Consider the following 21,390-nt stretch of genomic DNA (forward strand, 5'->3'; position numbering starts at 1 on the left):
AGCACATATCTATCAAATGATGCTCAAATTTCTGTGTCCATTTTGCCCAAAATTTCCAGGGCTTTTATACATATGCAATTTATTGGACTTTAACTATTAGAGCACTCTCTTGATAGTTTTTTTTTTATTTTTGATAAATCAAATACTTTGTTGATAGTTATATCATAACCAACTAGGAAGGAAAGAAAATAATGCATACTCTAGAACATGTGCAATCATCACTTCAATAATATTTTCTCAAGCTATTGTTTTTCGAAGCATGAGATTCTGTTGGTCAATGGAGTACGCTGAATGTCCCATTAAATTGCAGCACTATCAATGATGGCAAGTTCATCAACAATGAATACAATGATGTATATCTAGTGACAACAATAGATCCAATTCCTTTGGAGGCCTTTACACTTCAGGTTAGTAGTTCTGTTTGTCGTTAAATTTTGTAGTGGTTGCTCAGATTGCCTGAGATTACTATGTGTTCATCACTTGGTATCTCATGTTTTGCCTTAGGTTTATTGTTCTTTAACTGGAAATAGAATTCCTGCAATAAGAATGAATGTAAAGGGACTAAGCTGTCTATAAGTGTAACGTCTTCACAGTTTTTGTCTTTTATCTTAAATGTGTTGGAGATGAATTCTTGAAATTTTATAGATTATTCATTTTTTTTAATTTGATAAGGTAAATAATTTTATTAATGATGGGAAACTCTCCCATTTACACGCAGTATACCAAAAGGTATAGAACCTATTGAAGAATATGGTTCTCTACGGAAGCATCCAACTAATGAAACCTCATGGGTGCACAAAAAAAAATGAAGAGGTGATTTTTGGATACCAACCAACTAGGGATGGCAATTGGCGGGGCGGGGCAGGTGAAACTCTTAGCGGGGCAGGGCAAGGGAACAAGTAAATAGGGCGGGGCGGGGCAGGGTAGGGCAAACTTTAATTTTTGAAAAAATTTAAAGGGGCAGGGCAGGTGGCAGGTCAGCCCTTAGTCCAAATAGTGGGCCATTTGGTAGCTTGAGGCCCAGTCATTCCTTGCTTTCTGTAACTTTCATTTCTTCTTTTGTTTTATAAATTGCTAAATATGTACTTAAATATGTAATATTCTGTGTATGTAACTACGTATATCTCAAAAGAAATAACAAGCTCATGCCAAAAAATGGTGATAGCTTTGTAAAATATGGTGTGTGGTTTTCGATTTTTTCATCTAAAGCTAAAAATAACCTGGTCGAATATTTATTTATTTGAGTTAAATGCTTATCTTTCATTATAGTTTCTTTTAAATGTACAATAATCACAAAACGTTAAATGAAACAAACTTTTACTCATTTCTATACACTTCTTTCTCTATTTTGTTTTAAAAACACCAAAATGAACTTATAGGTATCCTCAAAAGGTACTAAATAATTTAAAATTTAAAGCTGCACACCCTACTAAAAAGTCATTGCAAAAATTTCATTCATAGGTTTGATTAAGTTACATTCACCTCTTCTAATATTACATACACACTTAAATGGAAGACCAAATCACTATCTATTAGTATATAATACGCAAAATGACGCTTAAAACAGAGAATATTAAGTTAGAATATTGTTTAACAAAGAGGAACAAGTTAATAGTTGGAGACGTTATTGTGAACATAAAATAATTTTTATTTTGCTTAATTACGAATGAATTAGGAAAATGTTTTGTTTTGACAACAAAAATAAAGAAAATGATTAGGGGGGGGGAGGGGGTAGTTACATGGGGCAGGACAGTTACATGGGGCAGGACAGGGAAATTTTTTGGCAGGGGAAGACTTAACCTGCCCTACCCCGCCCCGCCCTATTGCCATCCCTACAACCAAGCAAAAGAAAAAAAACTACATTTTTTGGCTCCTTAGGAATCCAAATCGATAAGTGAAGAACATTCGTCTAGGGAGGGGGTTGCTTCCCACAAAGCTCGATTTGGAACCATAAAGCACATAGAAATGTGTGTTTTTCACATGGCTAGCAACAAGAGAGGTGATCTTGATGACAGAGAATGAATATGAGGAAGAGGAAAAAGAAGAGGAAGGTTACTTACATCAGTTAGTGTTTTATGTGTAAGGGCTTGGACAAGGATGTTAATCATCTCCTCCTACATTGTCAGGTAGTTTCAAAGCTATGGTGAGAAATCCGAGTTGGTCAGGAATACATTTAGTGATGCCAAGCACTGTGAAAGAAGTAATGTTCAACTGGATTATGGTAGCTAGAGAACAAGGTGCAGGGCGTGGAAAGTTACTCCGCTAGCACCCGCTTTTTGGAGAAAAAGAACTGTGAGAGTTTTTGAAGCTGTAGGAGATAAACTTTGTACAATTATGGAGTAGCCTCTTATCCTAAGCAAACTAGGCACTATCTTCTGAAGCTTGGCTAAACTCGGATGTCCCAAACGTCTATAAGTTAAGTTTGGAGGATCTGTAACTGGACATGATGTAGATGGATTGAGAGAGTTAAGATAGTAAAGGCTTTGTGATTTACGCCCTGTGCCGATCGTTTGTCCCGTACTGCGGTCATGCATAACAAAAGAATCATCAATAAATAATATACTACAATTGAGGGCACGACTGAAACAACGAGCACATACAAGAGTGAAAGGACACCTAGGGACATAAAGAACAGAATCTAGAGTGACAGAGGATATGCGATTAACTTGTCCAACTCTTTTTGCTTTTGTTTGGAACCCATTGACTAAAGTAACTGCAGGAAGAGATTGTGAATAAATAATATTAGACAAATGTGCTTTGTTACCAGAGATATGACCTGAATCGCCAGAGTCCATGACCGACGGTTCAAGAGTACTAGACTGTGAAACACAAGCAAAAGAATTACCAGCAACAAAAGTATCAGTATAAGCAACAAAGGCTACTTGTGGAGATATTTGCTTACTTGCTCGATGCAGAAAGAACTCATTATATTTTTTGATAAGGTAATAAATATCATTAAAGAAGGGCAAAACATGCCCGTGTACAACGAGTAGCCCGTGTACAACGAGCATACCAAAAGGTAGAAAATCTTGCAAAAAGACATGTTTTTCTATGGATGACACCCAATCTTCTATACAAAATAGGAACCTCATGGGTACACCAAAAATAAATAAGGGAAAAGAAACTACTCCTCAAGTGAATAAGATCTTTTTCTACTCCATCAAAAACACTCCTATTCCTCTAGTTCCAAACAACCTACATGAGTGCTAGAGGAGCAACATCTGCGCCTTCCCTTCTGTCTTATGAAGTCCCAACTAAAAATAGTTTCTTTCACCGGTGTCTGGCACCACCCACTTGAAACCAAACCAACTCACAATTTCCTCTCACAAATAAGATGCTATTCGGCAATGTATAAGGAGGCGATTCACATCTTTTCCTGATTCTTGTTACTCCTTAGCACAATCTTTGTGCTAGGGACTACTTTTATCAATATTATTGCGTACACACTACCCTCCCCAGACCTCACTTGTGGGATTATACTAGGTTTGTTGTTGTTGTTACCTTCTAAAAAAAAAGTTGCTAGGTTCAGGGGGGTCTCGAACTATTCTGCCTTCTTGGTACCCTGGGAATCCATATCAAATTATGTGGGAAAACCTGCTCCACCCTTGTTAGAAGCTTCTTACTTAACATAAAAATTACTATTTTCCCGGTACCCTATCTCCATGCATCATGTCTATCTTCGGGAACTTTTTGATTGTGAAGCATACCGAGCAAGTTTTGAAAATCTTCTACCTTTCGGTTTTGCAAGTTTCTTCTAAACCTCACATCCCATTGTACTTTCTCCTTGTAGACTCCACAACCGTTGGACATGCATCTTCTTTTGGCTTGAAATATTGTACATATTCGGATATGTGATTCTCAAAGCGTTGTTCCCGCACCACCTATGCTCCCATTAACTTACCCTCCTCCCATCCCCCACCCTAAATGAGATGTTTTTATTAGACTCTTTCTCGCCCCTTTTAGATATTCCTCCATAGCCCACACCCATAGGAAAGTGAGATATTTTTTGTCCTCCACCCCTTTTAAAATCTCGTACTTCCCCGCAATTACCCCTCTCCAAAAGTTCACCTCTACCCCAAATCTCCATAGCCACTTACCTAATAGTGCCTTACAACATTTCGGTGTAGTAACAATCTTCCAACTGACAAAGTGAAATTTTCTCTCCCCGTTTGCACCGTCCCATGGGAAGTCCCTTTGATGTTTTTCCAACTTGCTTGTAGTTGAGGCGTGTAATAAGGACATGGAATATGTAGGTATGCTTGATAGAGTACTCTTAATCAACACTTCCTTTCCCCCTTTTGATAAGTACCACTTTTGCCAACCCGCTATTCTTTTTTCTACTCTCTCTATGACCGGATTCCAAACTACTTGGTCCTTAATAGATGCTCCTCATGGGAGTAGGGGTGAGCATTGGTCGGTTCAGTTTGGTCGTGAATGTTATTGGTTCGTCATATCGATTATCGGTTTATAAATATACTACCCCGTTAACGGAACCGATAAGATATCGGTTATCGGGTGTCGCTTAGTCGGTTATCGATCCTTATCGGTTTACCCGATAAGAATAAAAACTATCCAAAAAATTCATGTTTTTATTATAGAAATCGTGATCGAACTATTAAGAGAAAGGAATTGAATTTTTACCTTTAAGATAAGAGGGATTAAAATTTCAACTTAGAAAATAAAACTTTCTTTGCATTTGAAAATTCCAATGAATGATCTCAATTTTCTAAGTTATAAGTTAATAGGAGTAAGGGATAACACATTCAACAATCTAATCTTACTAACTATCTCACTGCGAGCGGGCCTAATTCACAGAAAAATAATAAAATCCTAAACTTATAAATACTAAAGAATCAGTGCAACAAAAGAAACAAATAGAAAAACTAAAAATCTAAACAATTAATTCTTTAAAGTTTAAAACTAAAAATCTTAACTGAAGAATTAAAATGAGAAATTTAGAAAAGTTTAAAACTTACTCGAAGGATTAAGGTCACAAGATGAAGAGTAACTACCGAGAGAATTGAGAGAATGAGAGAATGAAGCCATAAGGTGGTTTTATATATTTAGCGGGTAAAATTATAATTTTGTTAAAGTTATTGGGATAACCCAATAGCATTTTATCTGTTCGGGCTATCGGTTGTACCCGATATATGCCCAGCCCTACATGGGAGACCCAGATAAGTAGTAGGAAGAGCTCTAATCATGCAATTCATCACCTGTGCTAGACCCTCTGTATTCTCCACCTCACCAACCAGGATAATCTCGCATTTTTTGAAATTGTTCTTTAGGCTTGACACCTCTTGGAACCATGTCAAACACTTGTATAAGAAAAGACAACTGAGTATTGTCAGCATCACAAAAAACTAAAATGTCATCCGCAAACAAAAGATGAGACACCCTCATGGTACCTTGTCCACTAATCGCTGCAGAAAAGCCCTTTAAGCAACCCTCGAGCCACAGCTTTGCCCATCATTCTGCTCAACACTTCCATCACTAATATGAACAACACAGGGGAGTGGGTCACCTTGTCTCATTCCTCTTGAGCTTCCAAAGAAATCACCTGGGTTGCCATTCACCAGGACAAAAAACTTGGCAGTAGAGATACAAACTTGATCCATTTTCTCCATCTAACACCAAATCCCATTTCGTCATAATGAAATTAAGAAACTCCCATTTAACATGATCAAAGGCCTCTCGAGATCTAATTTGCACAAGATCCCAGGTTCGCCTTGCTTTATTCTCGAGTCAACAGCTTCACTAGCCACGGGAGCGACATCAAGAATTTCCCTACCTTCCACAAACTATCTTCATTATATTTTCTTTAGGATAAGGAAAACCTGTGGTTACCTGTAGTGTAGTGGTAGTCTGAGAAATATGAACATATTTGGGTGGTTAACCATGCAAAGAATAGCAGACTTCACGAGTGTGTTCAAGCATATTACAATAACTACATTTTGGTCAAGATCTTCCAAAACGACCTCTTCCTCATCGATTCTCTATAGTGTGAGATGTTTTGTTTTCCACTGTTTGAGATGCAAGAATAAAAGAGTCAACTCTTTGTGATGAGATCACTATGTCACTGGGTGGTGCAACAAGGCGAAGTAATCAAGAGAATAATTCATCAATCATAGGAATAGTAGGACTAGCCAAAATGTAGTCATATACTGAATCAAGGTCTTCAGGAAGTCCAGCAAGTGTAAGGTTAGAAACATCTTCTATCCGTGCTCATGATGTTTTTCAACTCCAGCAGCAACTTCTCAAATTCCTCCATGACTACCTGTACCTGTCCCAAGTAAGTAGACATCTAATTCCTATTTCCTTAAGTTTATCATCCGAGATATCAAATCATAAAGATGAGATATGTCATTAGTGTATAAGGTGAGAGCCATTTCCCAAACCAAATAACATATTTGGAATGGACGAAACAAAGGCATCAACTTGAAATCAATTGATCACCACAGGAGACGACATAATTGGGTATCAACCTTCTTCCAATGTGCTTTGGCCTTTCCATCTTCCTCACTTACCTTTTTGGTTATATGATCTTGAACACGTTGAACCTTGCACCATAATTCAACCGAGGAAGCCTAAGCTAAATAGTTTGAACTTCCCATTGAGAGTTTAGAAGTAATCATAGGACTTGAATTTCCAACTTCCATATTTTTTTGAACTAAAAGCATCAAATCCGAGAGACATGGTTGGATTGAAGAGAGGTCTAGGATGCTAACAACAGAGCAACTCCGAGAGAAAAACACCAGAAATTGCCGAAAAAAATCACCATAAGGCACAAACAATAATGGAACCTGCTGAAAAAATTTGCATGCAAAGTGGGTCTGAAAGGATTAAACACTTTTCAGATGCTTGATACGACCTTGAAAGAGTAAAAAATCTGCGGAAACAGTGAAAGCCCGAGAAAATCAAGTGTACTGCCAGAAAAACACTGTTCTGGTGACTGAAAAATAGTCAAATCTCTATTGGTCGAGTCGGAAGAGGCAGGTGACCACAACCAGAGAAGAATATCGTTAAAAATCTGGCTGGAAAAACTCGCACGTGCCAGCATGTGCAATAGACGCGCTCGCCGGAGCCCTAGCTTCTGAAGGCACGTGCATGTGGTGTTTGTTGTTGGAGGGTCTGACTGGGGTTTGCTTGCCGGAGGATGCTGAACCTTGTGGTGGTGTTGGTTTCGCACAACACTGATAGAAATTGAGATGACCTAAATAAGCGCTAGAAAGTTGCCAGAAATTGACTGACTTTCCCGGATGTTTTTCACTAATGCTCTGATACCATGTGAGAAATATAGGTACAGAAAAATATTATTGATAAGCATCTCAACTATTTCCTTACACTGAACCTTATTTATACATATACTTTACACAGTACATACTACCTATGTTCCAATGTGGGACACTAAGCCTACTAATACATACATGCACTATCTAACAGCTTGAAGCTCCATTACCATAGCTTCTGAAAGCTTGTTTGTTGACCGAGTAAAAATGCTCTGAAAAAATTAAGTGTCTCTTTTTTCTCTTCCTCATTTTTAGCTAAATTCGCTGTTGCACCAAAAGTCAAAATTGTCACATTGACATTTCTTTCTTGGTAGGAATCAGAGGTTTCAGCTGTAAAATATATCTCTCTTGAGGAGTACAGACGAGTGCTTGCTCAAGAGCATCCTGACTATGTGCCTTATGATGTGAATGAGGAATATGGTCAGCTTTTTACGATAATTGAAAAGAGGTATGTCTTATATAACGTAGAAAAAGTTTTAGTATATAGCTGCCTAATCATTTCTTCTTCTAGAATGGTTACTTCAGCTTGCTGTAATTTAAGCACATTATGGTTCCTTTCAGGTTCTTTTTAATATATTTTCAATTTTTTTGTAGTTCAGTGATGTTTCTGTAATTAGTTCAATACATTCTTATTACCTGTTATCTTAGTTTCATATAGCTTATCCATAAATTATGCACGAGATTGCGTCCTATGTTCCAAACTTGGTTTCTTTCCCTTTTCGTTGTGCATAAGCCTTATATATAGTTGAAGGTTTCAGTTTTCTTTCTTAATCAATCGCATAATATTCCTGTCCCTGCCGACTTTGTTACTTTGTGCACCTGAGCTAGCTGCTATGGAATATCTACAGGTACAAGGAAAATGCTGAAGCTAGAAGTTTAACTCTTGACAAGCAGCTAAACCGCTATGCTAGTACTTCCCTCTCTGCAGAGGTTTCAATTCTAAATCTTTTGCATTATTCTCACAGTTAATCTTGACCACAAACTCTGATGCAAAAATGCTCGCTCTCCAAATTCACTTCTTTTTATATTGTGTGTGCTGCTGGTGGTTTTGGGGGGGGGGGGTAATTTTATGGGCGTGGCGTTTGCTTGTTCATAAAAGAGCATATCTTTATATCTACATGTCATATTCTTCTCTTCTTGGACTCTAAGGAAATTAAGAAACTCAGTGCAGAGCATCTATCGTAATTAGTGAACTTCCGATTGTTTAGCTCTAAGCATTATATATCTTAGTTATCCTTAAAAGCACTTATAAGTTAATCCAAAAAGGGAAGTAGGACTACCATTTTGGTGAGGAGGTGATGCCTTAGGTAGTTTTAATAATTTCACATTCCTTGTTGCCAGTCCATTTTCTGTTATTGATCTGGAGATTTGACGAACAGGTTTAATATTACTCATTGATTTTTGGGTTTTGACATTGACACCCTAGATACAATTATGTAGTTCTTATGTTTAGTAAAAATCTAAGCAAAACTAGCCGGCTAATAGAGACAACTTACTGCCTATAGTTCTGAAAGGGTGTCAGATTTCAGCTGTTTGCATATTTCTTCAAGAGAGTGACGGAATCTCATCTTGTTGGGTATGTCACAGTAAATAAATGATCATTTGTTAGGTCGTTTCTTTTGTTCTTTCTTTTTTCTGGGTTCTATCGGTTAATGAAATTCTGCTCTGGTCTTATGGGGGCTTTTTATTTATTTATTCCTCTATCTTCTTTGTGTGTCTCTGTATGTCAGAGTTACACAATTTAATTAAAGACAAAATTGAGTTAGTGAAAAAGTTATGGCTTCTCCTAAATGGTGTTCACTGATGCCAGCTCTTTTGGACAGTTGACTGGGCTGACTGCAGCAGACAAAGAAGCCTTAACTCTTCTGGTTAAAGCTGCAACAATCATGGACAAGATCTTTTATCTACAGGTATAATCACAGCGTCTTTTAGTCAGAGTTCAAATTCTGATGCGTAAGAAGGTTGAGTGTATATCAGTTCAGATTAGCAAGTACTCTACTATGTTTCTGCAATTAATCTTTGTTAACCACAATTTTAGATTTTATTTTTTGATGAAGCAAGAAGTTAATTTCTTCTTTCTTTTCCCTTTTTGGTGTGGGGTTGTCGGTGGTGCTGTATGCTCTTGAGGACATAGCCTTAATAGATTGCAGTATCATCACTGTCATGACTGATATGCATGTTGTTGTCATCTTCAATATGGAAAGAATGTGCTCTAACATTCCTAGGTTTGTGTGATGCACAGCAAAATGAATCATAATCAATCTGAAGGACGGGATTTGGTTGTCTCAGTCAAAAACAGGCTAGTGTTTTTTGTTGGACTAAATCAATTTTCAAGTTAGGTTCAAAATGTATATTTTAACCATATATATTGAAGATCCTGAAAATAATTTAGATACGTTAAAATTGAACAAATTTTTTGATCCTGGTACCTTAGACTAGTTTAAAACCTTGTGTTACCAAGTCTTTGTTGTTGATTCATTTCTATGAAATTAGTAAACAGTTGACTTTCTTCGTGGACATGGGCACGGAAGTTTAAAACCATGTGTTACCAAGTCTTTATTGGTGATTCATTTCAAAGAAATTAGTAATATTTGACTGTGATTCATTTCAAAGAAATTGATGTAGGTTCTCTATATTACCGGTATACTGCTCGTATATGGTAGCTTTCTCCCAACATCAATAATATTATTTACCTTATCTAAAAATGGGTGGGGGACGGGAAGTGTGTAGCAAGTAAAGAGAGTATCTCATTAATTTTGTTGAATTGATCATTAACAATGTTCAGGAGGGGTTCTTACATAAGAGCTTAGGCTAGGTCAATATGGTAGTTAATTATTCTCTGTGCGTACTGAGGTGAGCAATTATTCCATAAGTAAATACAAATATTATACGGTATCTTCCATATATTTTCCTTTCTCAAATTCAATGAATATGGATATGTTGGTACTAGACTTGTCACAAAATATAATACAACAACAACAACAACATACTCAGTATATTCCCACATGTGGGTTTTGGGAGGGTAGTGTGTACATAGACCTTACCCCTATCCAGTGAAGGTAGAGAGCCAATGTCACAAAATATAATAATCTAGATAAGTTGTGAATCTAGATAAATGTGACTTCTCTAGTTCTGATGACTTTCAATATGGTCCCTCAAAGTTAAGTTGGTGAAATAACTTGAATTTGCAAATCAAAGTTGGAAAGCCAAGTTGAGTATGGCGGATCGCTTTTATTTCCTTGTCACTGCAGTTAGACAAAACTAACTAGCTAAGCGCATATCCATGGGGAGGGAGTTAGACTTTTTTCCTGGAACAGTGAATCAAAATTTAATGTTTAGAGGATGAGCGCAATATCCAAACTCTGATATTATTAAGAAATAGAAGTATACAAGACCTTTTCGAAACTGTAAAATTTAATGTTAAAAGGAAGACCTCAATATCCAGTCTTTGATCCTTTAAAGAAAAGCAAAAAAGATGTTCTGAAAAATGGATTACTTGAAAAGTCGCAGGAAAAATGGCCAAAATAGTGGTCGGAGGAGACAGTTCACCCGGAAGGATCACCAAAAATAGGCATGACGAATTCAGAATAGTCATCGAGAGTAAAAGTGGTACTGCTAGAAATGTCTCATAACAAAGACCAGAATATTATGAAAAAGAATAATAAATTTTGAGTAGATGAGAAGTTAGTTACGTCTCTATGAAGATTGTAGAAGTTCCGAAATCATGCGAAGATAATTTTTTTTTAAAAAGAAAAGAAAGATAGAAACTTGTTGAATTGATGATTAGCAATGTACAAGAGGAGTTCCTTATATAGGAGTCCTAGGCCATGTAAATATGACAGGTAATTGTGCTCGAGGCCCAGTAAGGTAAGTATTTATTCTTTAATTAAATATGGATTAACTTTAACCATTTTACACTTTTGACATACGACCTGTGATTTTGAGGTTCAACTTGAATGATACCTTACATTTTAAAGGTGCCTTCATAACTCTTCTAATATTTTATCCCAGTCCCGTGTTATGTTCTTCAACCTAGATGAAACTGATCCATTATAAACTTCACAGTGAGAAATAAAACCAATCTGTGTCATTTATGCGATGTTATCAACTATCAGTGCTTGCAGTGGCTCATAGAGAACCTTTTTTGAATTTCTCCTATTCATTTGCTCCTTTCATTTTCTTATTCCATAACATAGGTTTGGTATAGCAATCCATCTTTGAGAGACTGGTTAAAAGAAAACGCTGACAAATCACAGTTGGACAAATTGAAATGGATGTACTACGTAATAAACAAAAGTCCATGGTATGTTCCCCTTATGAAAAGTTATGCCCCCGTTTTGATCTCTGTGTTTTTGTGTCTTTATTTTCTTCCTGTGAATGTGTATGTTTGAACAGGGTATAAGTGAATGCAATGACGTTATTAGTTGAAAGTTTATATGGCAACAAGTCAAAGAAAATGGGCATATTTCGAGTCACTTTTTTATTAGGTAACTGTTTTATTAAATATGGGAAATATCTTGTATACAAGAAATATACCAAAAAATAGCAAACCTACAAAAAAGTACTGCTTTCTGCTTAGTGCAACCACTCTTTTATACAGACTAGAACCTCATGGATACATTTAAATAAAGGCGATTCCTTATATGTATAAAATCAGCTTCTACCTCATCAAAAGCTCTCCTATTTCCCTCCGGCCGTGAGACCTAAAAAAGTGCCAGTTAGGCAACACCCCAAGCCCTGTGTATTCTCTTCCTTCTTCTATAGGCCCAGCTGAATAGCATCTCCTTTACTGTATACAATATTTACCACTGTACTCCAAACCAACTCAATACTTCCCATCACAGTCATGTTGCCACCTTACGACCTCTGGGTATCATTGCTGCCATTTTTGTATGTACTGCTTATCAAGTAGTTGCCTGAGGATTTCCTTATCGAAGTAAATTTTCTGCTGAGTATCCTTCGAACTTCTACAAGACTTATCTGTAATAGATTCTTGATGCCAAAATTAATATAACTCCTTAATTAAAAAAAAAATGAATTCTCTGTAATAGAGTGTTTCTCTACCAGCACTATTTGTTATGATCTGTTGCAGTATAGCTCTGTATCATAATCCCCTGCTTTGAACGCAAATGGCAATTTCGTTTCTTTTGGGGCTTCATTTATTGCAAGGTGACTATTGATTGGAACTTTCCGAGCTCACTCTTGCATTGTTAGGTCTTGCCTGGATGAAAACGAGGCTTTTCTGACGACTGCAGATTCAGCTGTCAAGCTTCTTCCGAACGCAACAAAGCCTGTACCAGGTTGGAAGGGTCTTGAATATAGAACAGCATTTCCTGCTGCAAAACCTCCTGGTGCAAATTTCTATCCACCAGATATGGACAAAATGGTATACCATGGCAGTGCTTTCTCATATGCTTAAAAATAGTCTTTTGTCTACAGTAATTTTTCTAAACCATTCTCAGCTCTGAATATCCTTGGCTGATATTAACCAAGGTAAATACATGTAGTCTTTGCCTTTTTGTTTTTCTTTAAGGAATTCAACTTATGGAAAGATAGTCTTCAAGAAGATAAACGGGAAGAAGCAATGGGCTTTTTCAATGTTATTAGAAGGCATAGTGAATCACTGTTTGAAGATACAACATCCCAAAAAATGGAAAATGTCACTAGCACTTCTCATGATCTGTATGTGGTTCCTTATTCTGAAGAGTACAACTCTCTTCTTGCTGAAGCAGCCACCTTGCTTCGTGAAGCAGGAGAAATGGCCAGCTCATCTAGGTATTCAATTTGTCTTAGGTATTTAATTATTTTGAATCTTGGCATATACATGTTGACTTGGTAACTTGCTCTTGTTTTCAGTTTAAAGAGACTTCTTTATAGCAAGGCTGATGCTTTCCTTTCAAATGACTACTATGATTCAGATATCGCCTGGATGGAGTTGGTAAGGATGCGATTAGTGCTTCTCTGGCTATAGTGCATATTTCTGGCACTATTTAATTTTATGAAGATCTATCTTGATGACTTCTCTTTATTTTCTTTAAGCTGATGGGTGGACATTTCTTATGCAATGGCTAAGAAAGCCTATAAGATGAAATTTAATATTACACAAGACTACTCCTTTAACTTTAACAGTTTGAGCAACTTTTGCAATTGATTTCTCGAACTATTGAGTAAGATAGTACTGGCAGAATAGAAAGCAGCAAAATTAGTCAAATTCATTACCAATGAATTGCCAACTTTGGTATCCGAACTTTGGGAATTGACATCAGCTATATCCTTGATATAATGAAATCGTTTTCTTCCTTGCATATAGTTGATTTTCTGCTTATGTTTTTGGGCTCTCATTTATTTAATTTTTCTTTTTCAAATGCTTCATGGGCTAGGGCTGAAATAGCGAAGTTAGGATTATCAATTCAGTTGTTTGTCTTTACTTTATTTATTAGGCATAGCAGAAGTATAATGTTAAAAGTTTAAACAAGGTTGCCAATCGGAAAACGGTTCATTACATTTGCAGCAGTAATGCTCCCTCTGTATATATTCCTACTGCACTTCCTTGTTGCTGGATATTCAATACAATTCCTTTAACAATAAATAAATAAAAAAACAATTGGAAAGGGGAAGTATGAAACTTATTAACCTGATATTGGTGCCTGCACTGTCCTTAACATATTTGTTTGAAGTGTGGAGCCAATTTCCTCCTTAATGAGTTGGTTCTTCCAATTCTGCCCAAGTTAAATGCCTTGATTTCGGGAAAAAATGCCTTGATGAGTTTCAGCTTGCTATTTAAGCAGTGTATAGTATTCATATATGCTTTTGTTCTGGGTTTGACAGTCACTATTAGAGCTGACAGATTCTTTTGCTTTCTAACTTATGAAGGACTCCAAGTTAGATGTCACCATTGGCCCGTATGAAACATATGAAGATTCACTTTTTGGATACAAGGTATCAACTAATTTTGAAACTCGATCCTTGTTTACTATTTCTAGTGTGATTCGGATTTGCTGCCGTCGTCCAGAATGGTCAAGCTTACAATTGGGTATTGTACCACATTGGCTTACTGTTTGATAATGAGGGTCAAACTTTTGGATCAGCTGGTTTTTGAATGCTGAACAGCGCAGACCCAAGATTGAGACATTGGAATCATTATAAAAAAAACTTTGGTTATCAAAAAAAAAAAATCATTATCAAAAAACTTGTGCATTATTGCCATTTAATGTTGTCCTTAATTGCTGATACAGTAGTTAATATATATAAATTCAATGATCACTGCCACATGCATTTTTCTTCTATGGTAGTCGCAGATACAGTACTTAGCCTTTGACTTACTTTCCTTTTGGGAAGCTCATTTCAGTTTAGGCCTTTAGGGTCTTATGGAACTTGACATTATGTTGTGTAGCCACTTTATAGGTGATACATCCTAGACTGTATCCATGTAGCAGCTCATATGCTGCAGTTTTCGAAATAGCTGATTTAATTTTGGCATGGACAGAGCTTCAGGCCAGTTTGATTCATTAGCTCATTACAAGAAAGTAGCTTGTAAATGATGGATCCTTTCGTAATGTGCAGCACGATCCTATATCTTGACTCTTTTGATATTAATACAATCTTTTGCTTGCTGATAATAAAATTGTTGTGGGAAATTTGGACCTTGTACAGTTTTTCTTGTGATACATACAGCTAATGTAATCTTATCCGCTAGGCAACATTTGAGGCATTTATAGGAGTCCGTGATGACAAAGCAACAGCTCAACTCAAATTGTTTGGTGATCATCTGCAGGTGCCTATAGATCCCCATTCTATATCAACTTTTGATCCATAATATCTTTATTTCCCCCGTTACTTGCTGAAAGTAAGCTATTCTAGGTTTTGGAGAAGAATCTGCCAATGGACAATATTTACAAGTCAGAAAATGTTACAGCTGCTCCCATCAGGGTTATCCAGCTTCTTTACAATGCAGGGGTGAGTCTTTTTTATTACATCGATGAAGCTTCTTTTAGATCTTTTTATCCTTATGAAACTCATCTAAAAGAAAATGTTTCCTTAGCTTTATCTCACAAAAACTGAATTTTCGGGAAGAAAACGCCAGATAAAAATCTTACATGTGTGTTGCGAGTTTGTGTCTGTGATTGTGTAGTCCAAGTCTTCACAAAGTAAGATCTGTTCCCAAAGTTGTAGGGATTATTCCTTTCAAGCTTTCTTCTGAGTAAATCTTGACATCTCTGCTCCTTTGCTGGATGAGTTGGAACAGTATTGCACATCATTACGACTGAAAGGAACCTCTATGACATGTACTTTTACAATTTAAAAGAAAAGAAAGGGAGAATAAGCAATGAAGATTTAGGGATGCACCGAGAGGAGTAAGTTTTATCTTTTTTTAAAAGAAATTTAATATCAAGCTCTTTTTCCATGTAAAAATGGGTGGAAATGGAGGAAAGGATACTTTTACTGATGAAAATTCTTCTAGCACCAATGAAGATTTTAAGACTATAAAGTCAGTTAAGAAAAGCAGGGGTGGGGGGAGGATGAAGATTCTTTTTCCTTTTTGGGAGTGAAAGCAAGCTAGGCTTTTACTAATTTCAAATTTCAAAAGGCAGCACTAACAATTGATGAAGAAGAGATGACAGTTTTTTTTTCTTTCCTAACTTTTGTAATTTTGCATCTTCTTGATGTCAGTAATGACATCTCTTATTGCTTCTTAAAAAAATTGATTTTCTGGACTTTTCAATGACGAATAGGGCTCAATTCTTGTTTAGTTGGATTTCTTTCCTTGAAAACTAGAGTCAGACTATTATTTCTTTTACTAAAATGCCTGTAAACTCAGGTGCTGAAATAGGAACAATGTAACATATACTTGGATTAGGAACTTGAAAGCTAACCCAACATATATTTTGTGAGAAGTTGCAAATTGTTGTTTTTGACTGCACACGAAGTGAGTGCTAGCCTTGTCCGAACTGATGCTAAAGAACTTTCAAAAAGAAAAGCATTGTTCTCTGTTCTTACAGCATAGGTAGTTCCTGCTTGGCACCTCTTCTCTTTCTCGCCAAAAGCACAGTATACACAAGCGGGGAGCAAAGACCACTAAATTGGTCACTTCAGGTTTTGGGATAATTACTGTTTAGAGTTTCCTTTCTTTGGCAGGATGTGAAGGGCCCTCAAACAGTTGCATTTAATCTTCCAAACGATGAACGTATAGTTAAAGATCGAGGAACGTCAATGGTCATGCTTAAGAATGTTTCAGAAGCAAAGTACAAATTCCTTCTCCTCCCTTTTCTGTGATTTCCTATGTCACTGATCAAACAAACAGTTGTAGGCACCTGTGGCATTCTTATATTTAGAGATTATGTACTTTCGCTGGTTCTTTGATCAGGTTCAAGCTTATCCTTAAGCCTATAGCTGATGTGTGTATTGTGGAAGAACAACGGGATCTTGTGGATTTTGAATCTTTCTTTACTCACACAATTTGTCATGAGTGCTGCCATGGAATTGGACCTCACACAATCACACTTCCGAATGGGCAGAAGTCGACTGTCAGACTAGTCAGTATTAACTTTATTTCTCCACATTTATGTCCTCATTTTTCTGTCACTTTTCTTCTGATTGTTTTTTAAAATATCAGATTCCATCTCATTGCTTCTGGACAGATTTTTCTTTTTTCAAATACTCCTGTTATCGTATCATCTTGACGGAAAATTCCTTTTTGTTAATGACCTCATCTTGACATAAAATTCTCCTGCACCATATTATAGGAGTTGCAAGAACTTCATTCATCACTGGAAGAAGCAAAGGCAGATATTGTTGGGCTTTGGGCTCTTAGGTTTCTAATGGGCAAGGTAATAAACTAAATGACAGCTGATTAAGAGCAGTTCACTCTTGCATATAGAGTTAGTATTTTGCTTGAAGACTAGCTAATTTACATTGTTTTTCTTAGTTTTTTCTGTGGTTTATTGAGGAAAATATACTTTAGGTTAATTAGATTATTTCTTTGTGAGAAGTAGAATATTATAGTTTAACTCTTGGAAAAAATGTTACCTTTACTAATTGGGCTTTTCTTTTTTCAAAATATGTCTTCATAGAGTCTTAAATAGAATATGGATCTGATTGGCAAAACAGTGTTATGTGTGGCGACTAAAGAAATTACCGTGGTCAAAACAAGATACATATAAGCTATCAGTAATATATTTATTGATTGTTCTATAACCCGTCACGGAAATCAGCGTTTTACTATTATCTTGTTACTTCGATAAATATTATGTAGCTTATGTTTTAGAAGGTCTCCATATGGATTACATCTTTATTTGGGAGACTTTTGCTTCTATTTAAGGTGGCCCGTAGACCCTCCAAAGAAGCCTAGTTTGTCCAATCCTTGTGGAAACCAAGTAATTGACCTGTTATGCATGTAAATACTGAGAAAATATGCTATTCTCTCTGATGAGCTTCTAATGGTTTGTAAAATTGTTTAGCCTAGTCACTCTTTTGGGCTCCTTTCCTGGCCCAACTTATTCTTTTCTTAAATTTACAATCTGGAGTTTAGAAAAGTATCTCTATGCCATTTTCTAGTGTTTGCAAGAAGGAGCTGGGGATCATCAGAAAAGTGGAAGATATAATTAATATGTTATAGTAGTGTATGAACCTGGTAGAATATTACTTGTAAGAGGAATTTTTTATGCTCTATTAACTATCTTATTGCCTTCCCATGTACAAACTTGTGGCAAATATATGTTATGTGGCTGGCTGGAGGTTACTATAGTAGAAGTTCATAAGATCTTTCAATTTGAGAATGATACTGGCATTATAATCCTTCTCTCCCTTATGATAATCAAAATCAAAAGACAATGATCTTTGTTCTTATATGGCCTAGGATTTGCTTCCGAAAAGCCTGGCCAAGTCAATGTATGTCTCTTTTCTTGCTGGATGTTTCCGCTCTGTACGCTTTGGATTAGAGGAAGCTCATGGGTATGCATTGTTGTCAACTTGTCATCCTCTTTAGTCTTTGACCTTCCACATTGTATCTTCTCACCGGTCTTTAATTTTTCAAACACAATCAGGAAAGGACAGGCATTGCAGTTTAACTATTTGTTCAAGAAAGGCGCATTTATTTTGCATCCTGATGAAACATTTGCCGTTGACTTTGAAAAGGTATGACATAATGGGACTCGCTGTTTCATTTTCACTCAGTTCTTCCAGTGAAGTCACTGATTCGCTTCTATTCAAAGGTTGAAGACAGTGTTGCAAGCTTGAGCAGGGAAATTCTCACAATACAAGCAAGAGGTGACAAAGAAGCTGCTAGAACCCTTCTTCAAAAATATGGTGTGATGACACCATCACTGAAACGGGCACTGGAAAAGCTGGAGACTGTTCAGGTATAATCCCTAATTTTAGTTATCAGCAATAGCTACACCAGTAATTGAATGCCTAGTGCAATTGGTCTGAAATTACTTTTGTCTAATTCCTGACGTATAAGTCTAGGGTGCCTTCATACTATTAGTTTTAGTATTTTTAAGTTCAACGCATGGAAATTCGACCTAGATGGGAATTTGCTGATGAAACATCATAATTTCTGTATTACACATGACCGTACCCATCAAAAGGAAAGAAGCCTGACCTTATAACTGAGCGTCTTCCGTGTTTTCAAGCAGCTAAACTGTAAGGATTAACTTAAATGGAGTATTAGTAGTATCTGCAATCGTAACATATCGGCTCAATGAAATTTGTGGTCTAAGGTCAACTTTAATAAGAGGCCTTAAGCTTGTTTAATAAAATTCATATATTTGAGACAATGGACTTACTTTGTGATCTATAGATCAGTCAAACGGGACAGAGAGAAATAGTTGACTTATGAAAACTGAGTTGCAATTAGAAAAGTGAAATTGTCAGAAATAGAAAAAATGAATAAATGTACACAGAAGGAAAATCATAATCAAAAGAGGAAGTAAATATATTGATTAATGTGAGAGAGATTCCGAACAACCTCAACCAAATCCAAAAAAAAATAAAATAGAAACCTTTTATTATTGATATATAGTATCATATATCTGACAGTAACTTTTTGTTACGATCAGAATAAAGTGAGGATTAATATACAGTCATGTGAGAGGCACGTGAGCACCAGTTAGCTTCAGTTAGTTAGTTTCCGGAAATTAGTTACAGTTAGTTAGTTGCTGTTAGTTAGTTTCCGGAAATTAGTTACAGCTAGTTACAGCTGGATTTTCTTCATATAAGCTGAATTCACAGCTATTGTAAGGCTCATTCATTTTGTAATTGAATCTGAAAGAAATCTCTCTCTTCTCTCTCTAAATTCTCGGAATATCCTCTTCCCTAAGTCATCTGTTCAAGTGCAATTCTCCTTATTTGCTCTTTAGGATACTTAGATTTTCCTCTAAGTTCGTGAGCTGATATCATTGGTATCAGAGCAGACCTTTTCCTTGGATCTGTAAATCGAAAAATGGGGGAACATAACACCAGAATTCAGGAACTACGTCGAGATTTGAATGGTCTTCGAGGATCATTCGAAGGGATCGCTGGATCAGTGGAAGAATTGCGTAGAACTATGGATGAAAAGCTCACCCACTCGATGGAAGAATTTAAGAAGATTCTGACGACCGGGGCAAATGCACGAACTGTTGTTGAAGAAGAAGCACCAGCACCAACACCAGCAGAAAGGGGTCAACGAAGGGAGGAATATGAACTGCCCACCAGAAGCCATCAATTGGAATTCCCTAAATTTGATGGAACTGGGCTTCGTGATTGGCCGTATCAGTATGAACAATTCTTTGAAGTTGATCAGACTCCCGAAGCTTCGAAGGTGAAATTGGCTTCTTGTCGATTGGCTGGAAAGGTTCTTCAATGGCACCAGGTGTACATGAAGACTCGACTGTCTAGGGATTGGCCTAATGGGGGAGAGTATGTGAGGTGCTTGTATGCCAGGTTTGGATCAGAATTGTTCGATGATCCAATGGGGTTTTGAAGGACCTTAAACAGGTAACTTCTGTGCAAGATTATGTGGATTTATTTGATGAACTATTAACTAGAGTTGAGTTAAATGAAGAGTATGTTGTTAGTTGCTTCCTTAGAGGTCTTAACCTGAAATTGGGCTGCCTGTCAAAATATTTGCACCTAGATCCTTGCAGAAAGCCATTAGTCTTGCTAGAATCCAAGAACAGACCTTATTCATACAGAAACAAACTCTCAAAAATACCCCAGTTCTTTCTACACCTAGACCAATTCATAAACCAATTGCCGGTCCCAATTACCCGCAGAACACACATTCTAACCACTCTAAACCAAATTTTCCTTACCAAAGAAACCAAGGCTCCTACTCAGGAACAACCAAACCATCCTACAGAAACCCAAGGCTTCTAACTCCTGTTGAAATGGAGGAAAAGAGGGCTAATGGATTGTGCTTCAATTGTGATGAAAAGTATGTTCCAGGTCATGTATGTGCAAAGAGAAGGCAGTTGTTTTCTATTGAGGTGATAGAACCTGAGGAGGAAGAAAATGGTGAAGATGGTATCTTGTTTGATCCTTCTGAGCTACTGAACATGGAAGGATTTGTATATGATGTTGACTCTGATGGGGCTATCCTACCTCATGTTTTTGTACATGCTATGACTGGTACTGAAGATTTCAGAACCATGTTCAGAACCATGAGGGTGACTGGATCAGTCAAGGGCAAAGCGGTGAAAATGTTAGAAATATGCTTTAGAAGCTAAAAATAGTAAAATTATTTTATTGTTTCAGCTTAAGAGTTATTTACTGCAGTAATTTAGTTTGAATTTGAAATAATTTTGAACTAGTCTTTAGGAGTGAACTAGTCTCTAGGAGTTTGTTATTTTCAGCAGATTTTGTGCTGATTTTTAGGTCTTTTAAGTTAGTATTTCTCTTATAAATTGTAGTCCAAATGCAGTAAAATTATATAGAATTTTCAGCTTCAGTTCCTTTTACATCTATTCCAGTATACTCTTTTTATTTTCCTGTCATCTTCCCCGATTATTTCCCTTAATTTCTTTTATCAAGAACCAACAATTGGTATCAAGAGCCATCTTCTTAAGGGACCTAAGTAAAATCTTTTCTTGAGTGAGATGGAGACTGAAACGAGTTTTTCTCA

At 36.6% G+C, this 21,390-nt stretch overlaps 1 protein-coding gene across 5 annotated transcripts in view; it reads left to right on the forward strand.

Moving 5' to 3' along the window:
- The window catches only part of LOC109243338 (nudix hydrolase 3), a 30,670-nt gene that overhangs the window by 2,632 nt on the left and 6,648 nt on the right, over positions 1–21,390 (forward strand). For 4 of the 5 annotated variants that reach the window (XR_002070539.1, XM_019410247.1, XM_019410249.1 and 1 more), the window contains 17 exons: positions 311–407; positions 7,604–7,737; positions 8,138–8,219; positions 9,113–9,199; positions 11,486–11,592; positions 12,504–12,675; positions 12,823–13,064; positions 13,146–13,227; positions 14,163–14,228; positions 14,986–15,063; positions 15,150–15,245; positions 16,425–16,531; positions 16,654–16,822; positions 17,033–17,116; positions 18,145–18,239; positions 18,332–18,422; positions 18,500–18,646. Coding sequence is in view for 4 of the 5 variants with exons in the window: in XM_019410247.1 (XP_019265792.1) it covers positions 311–407; positions 7,604–7,737; positions 8,138–8,219; positions 9,113–9,199; positions 11,486–11,592; positions 12,504–12,675; positions 12,823–13,064; positions 13,146–13,227; positions 14,163–14,228; positions 14,986–15,063; positions 15,150–15,245; positions 16,425–16,531; positions 16,654–16,822; positions 17,033–17,116; positions 18,145–18,239; positions 18,332–18,422; positions 18,500–18,646 (1,936 nt within the window). In the remaining variant the exon portion in view is untranslated. Of the gene's footprint in view, positions 1–310; positions 408–7,603; positions 7,738–8,137; positions 8,220–9,112; positions 9,200–11,485; positions 11,593–12,503; positions 12,676–12,822; positions 13,065–13,145; positions 13,228–14,162; positions 14,229–14,985; positions 15,064–15,149; positions 15,246–16,424; positions 16,532–16,653; positions 16,823–17,032; positions 17,117–18,144; positions 18,240–18,331; positions 18,423–18,499; positions 18,647–19,699; positions 21,222–21,390 lie in introns of those variants that run through there. The other variant, XM_019410248.1, reaches the window with a different exon arrangement.

The sequence above is a fragment of the Nicotiana attenuata genome, unplaced genomic scaffold (genome assembly GCF_001879085.1).
Source record: "Nicotiana attenuata strain UT unplaced genomic scaffold, NIATTr2, whole genome shotgun sequence".
NCBI classification, from domain to species: Eukaryota; Viridiplantae; Streptophyta; class Magnoliopsida; order Solanales; family Solanaceae; genus Nicotiana; species Nicotiana attenuata.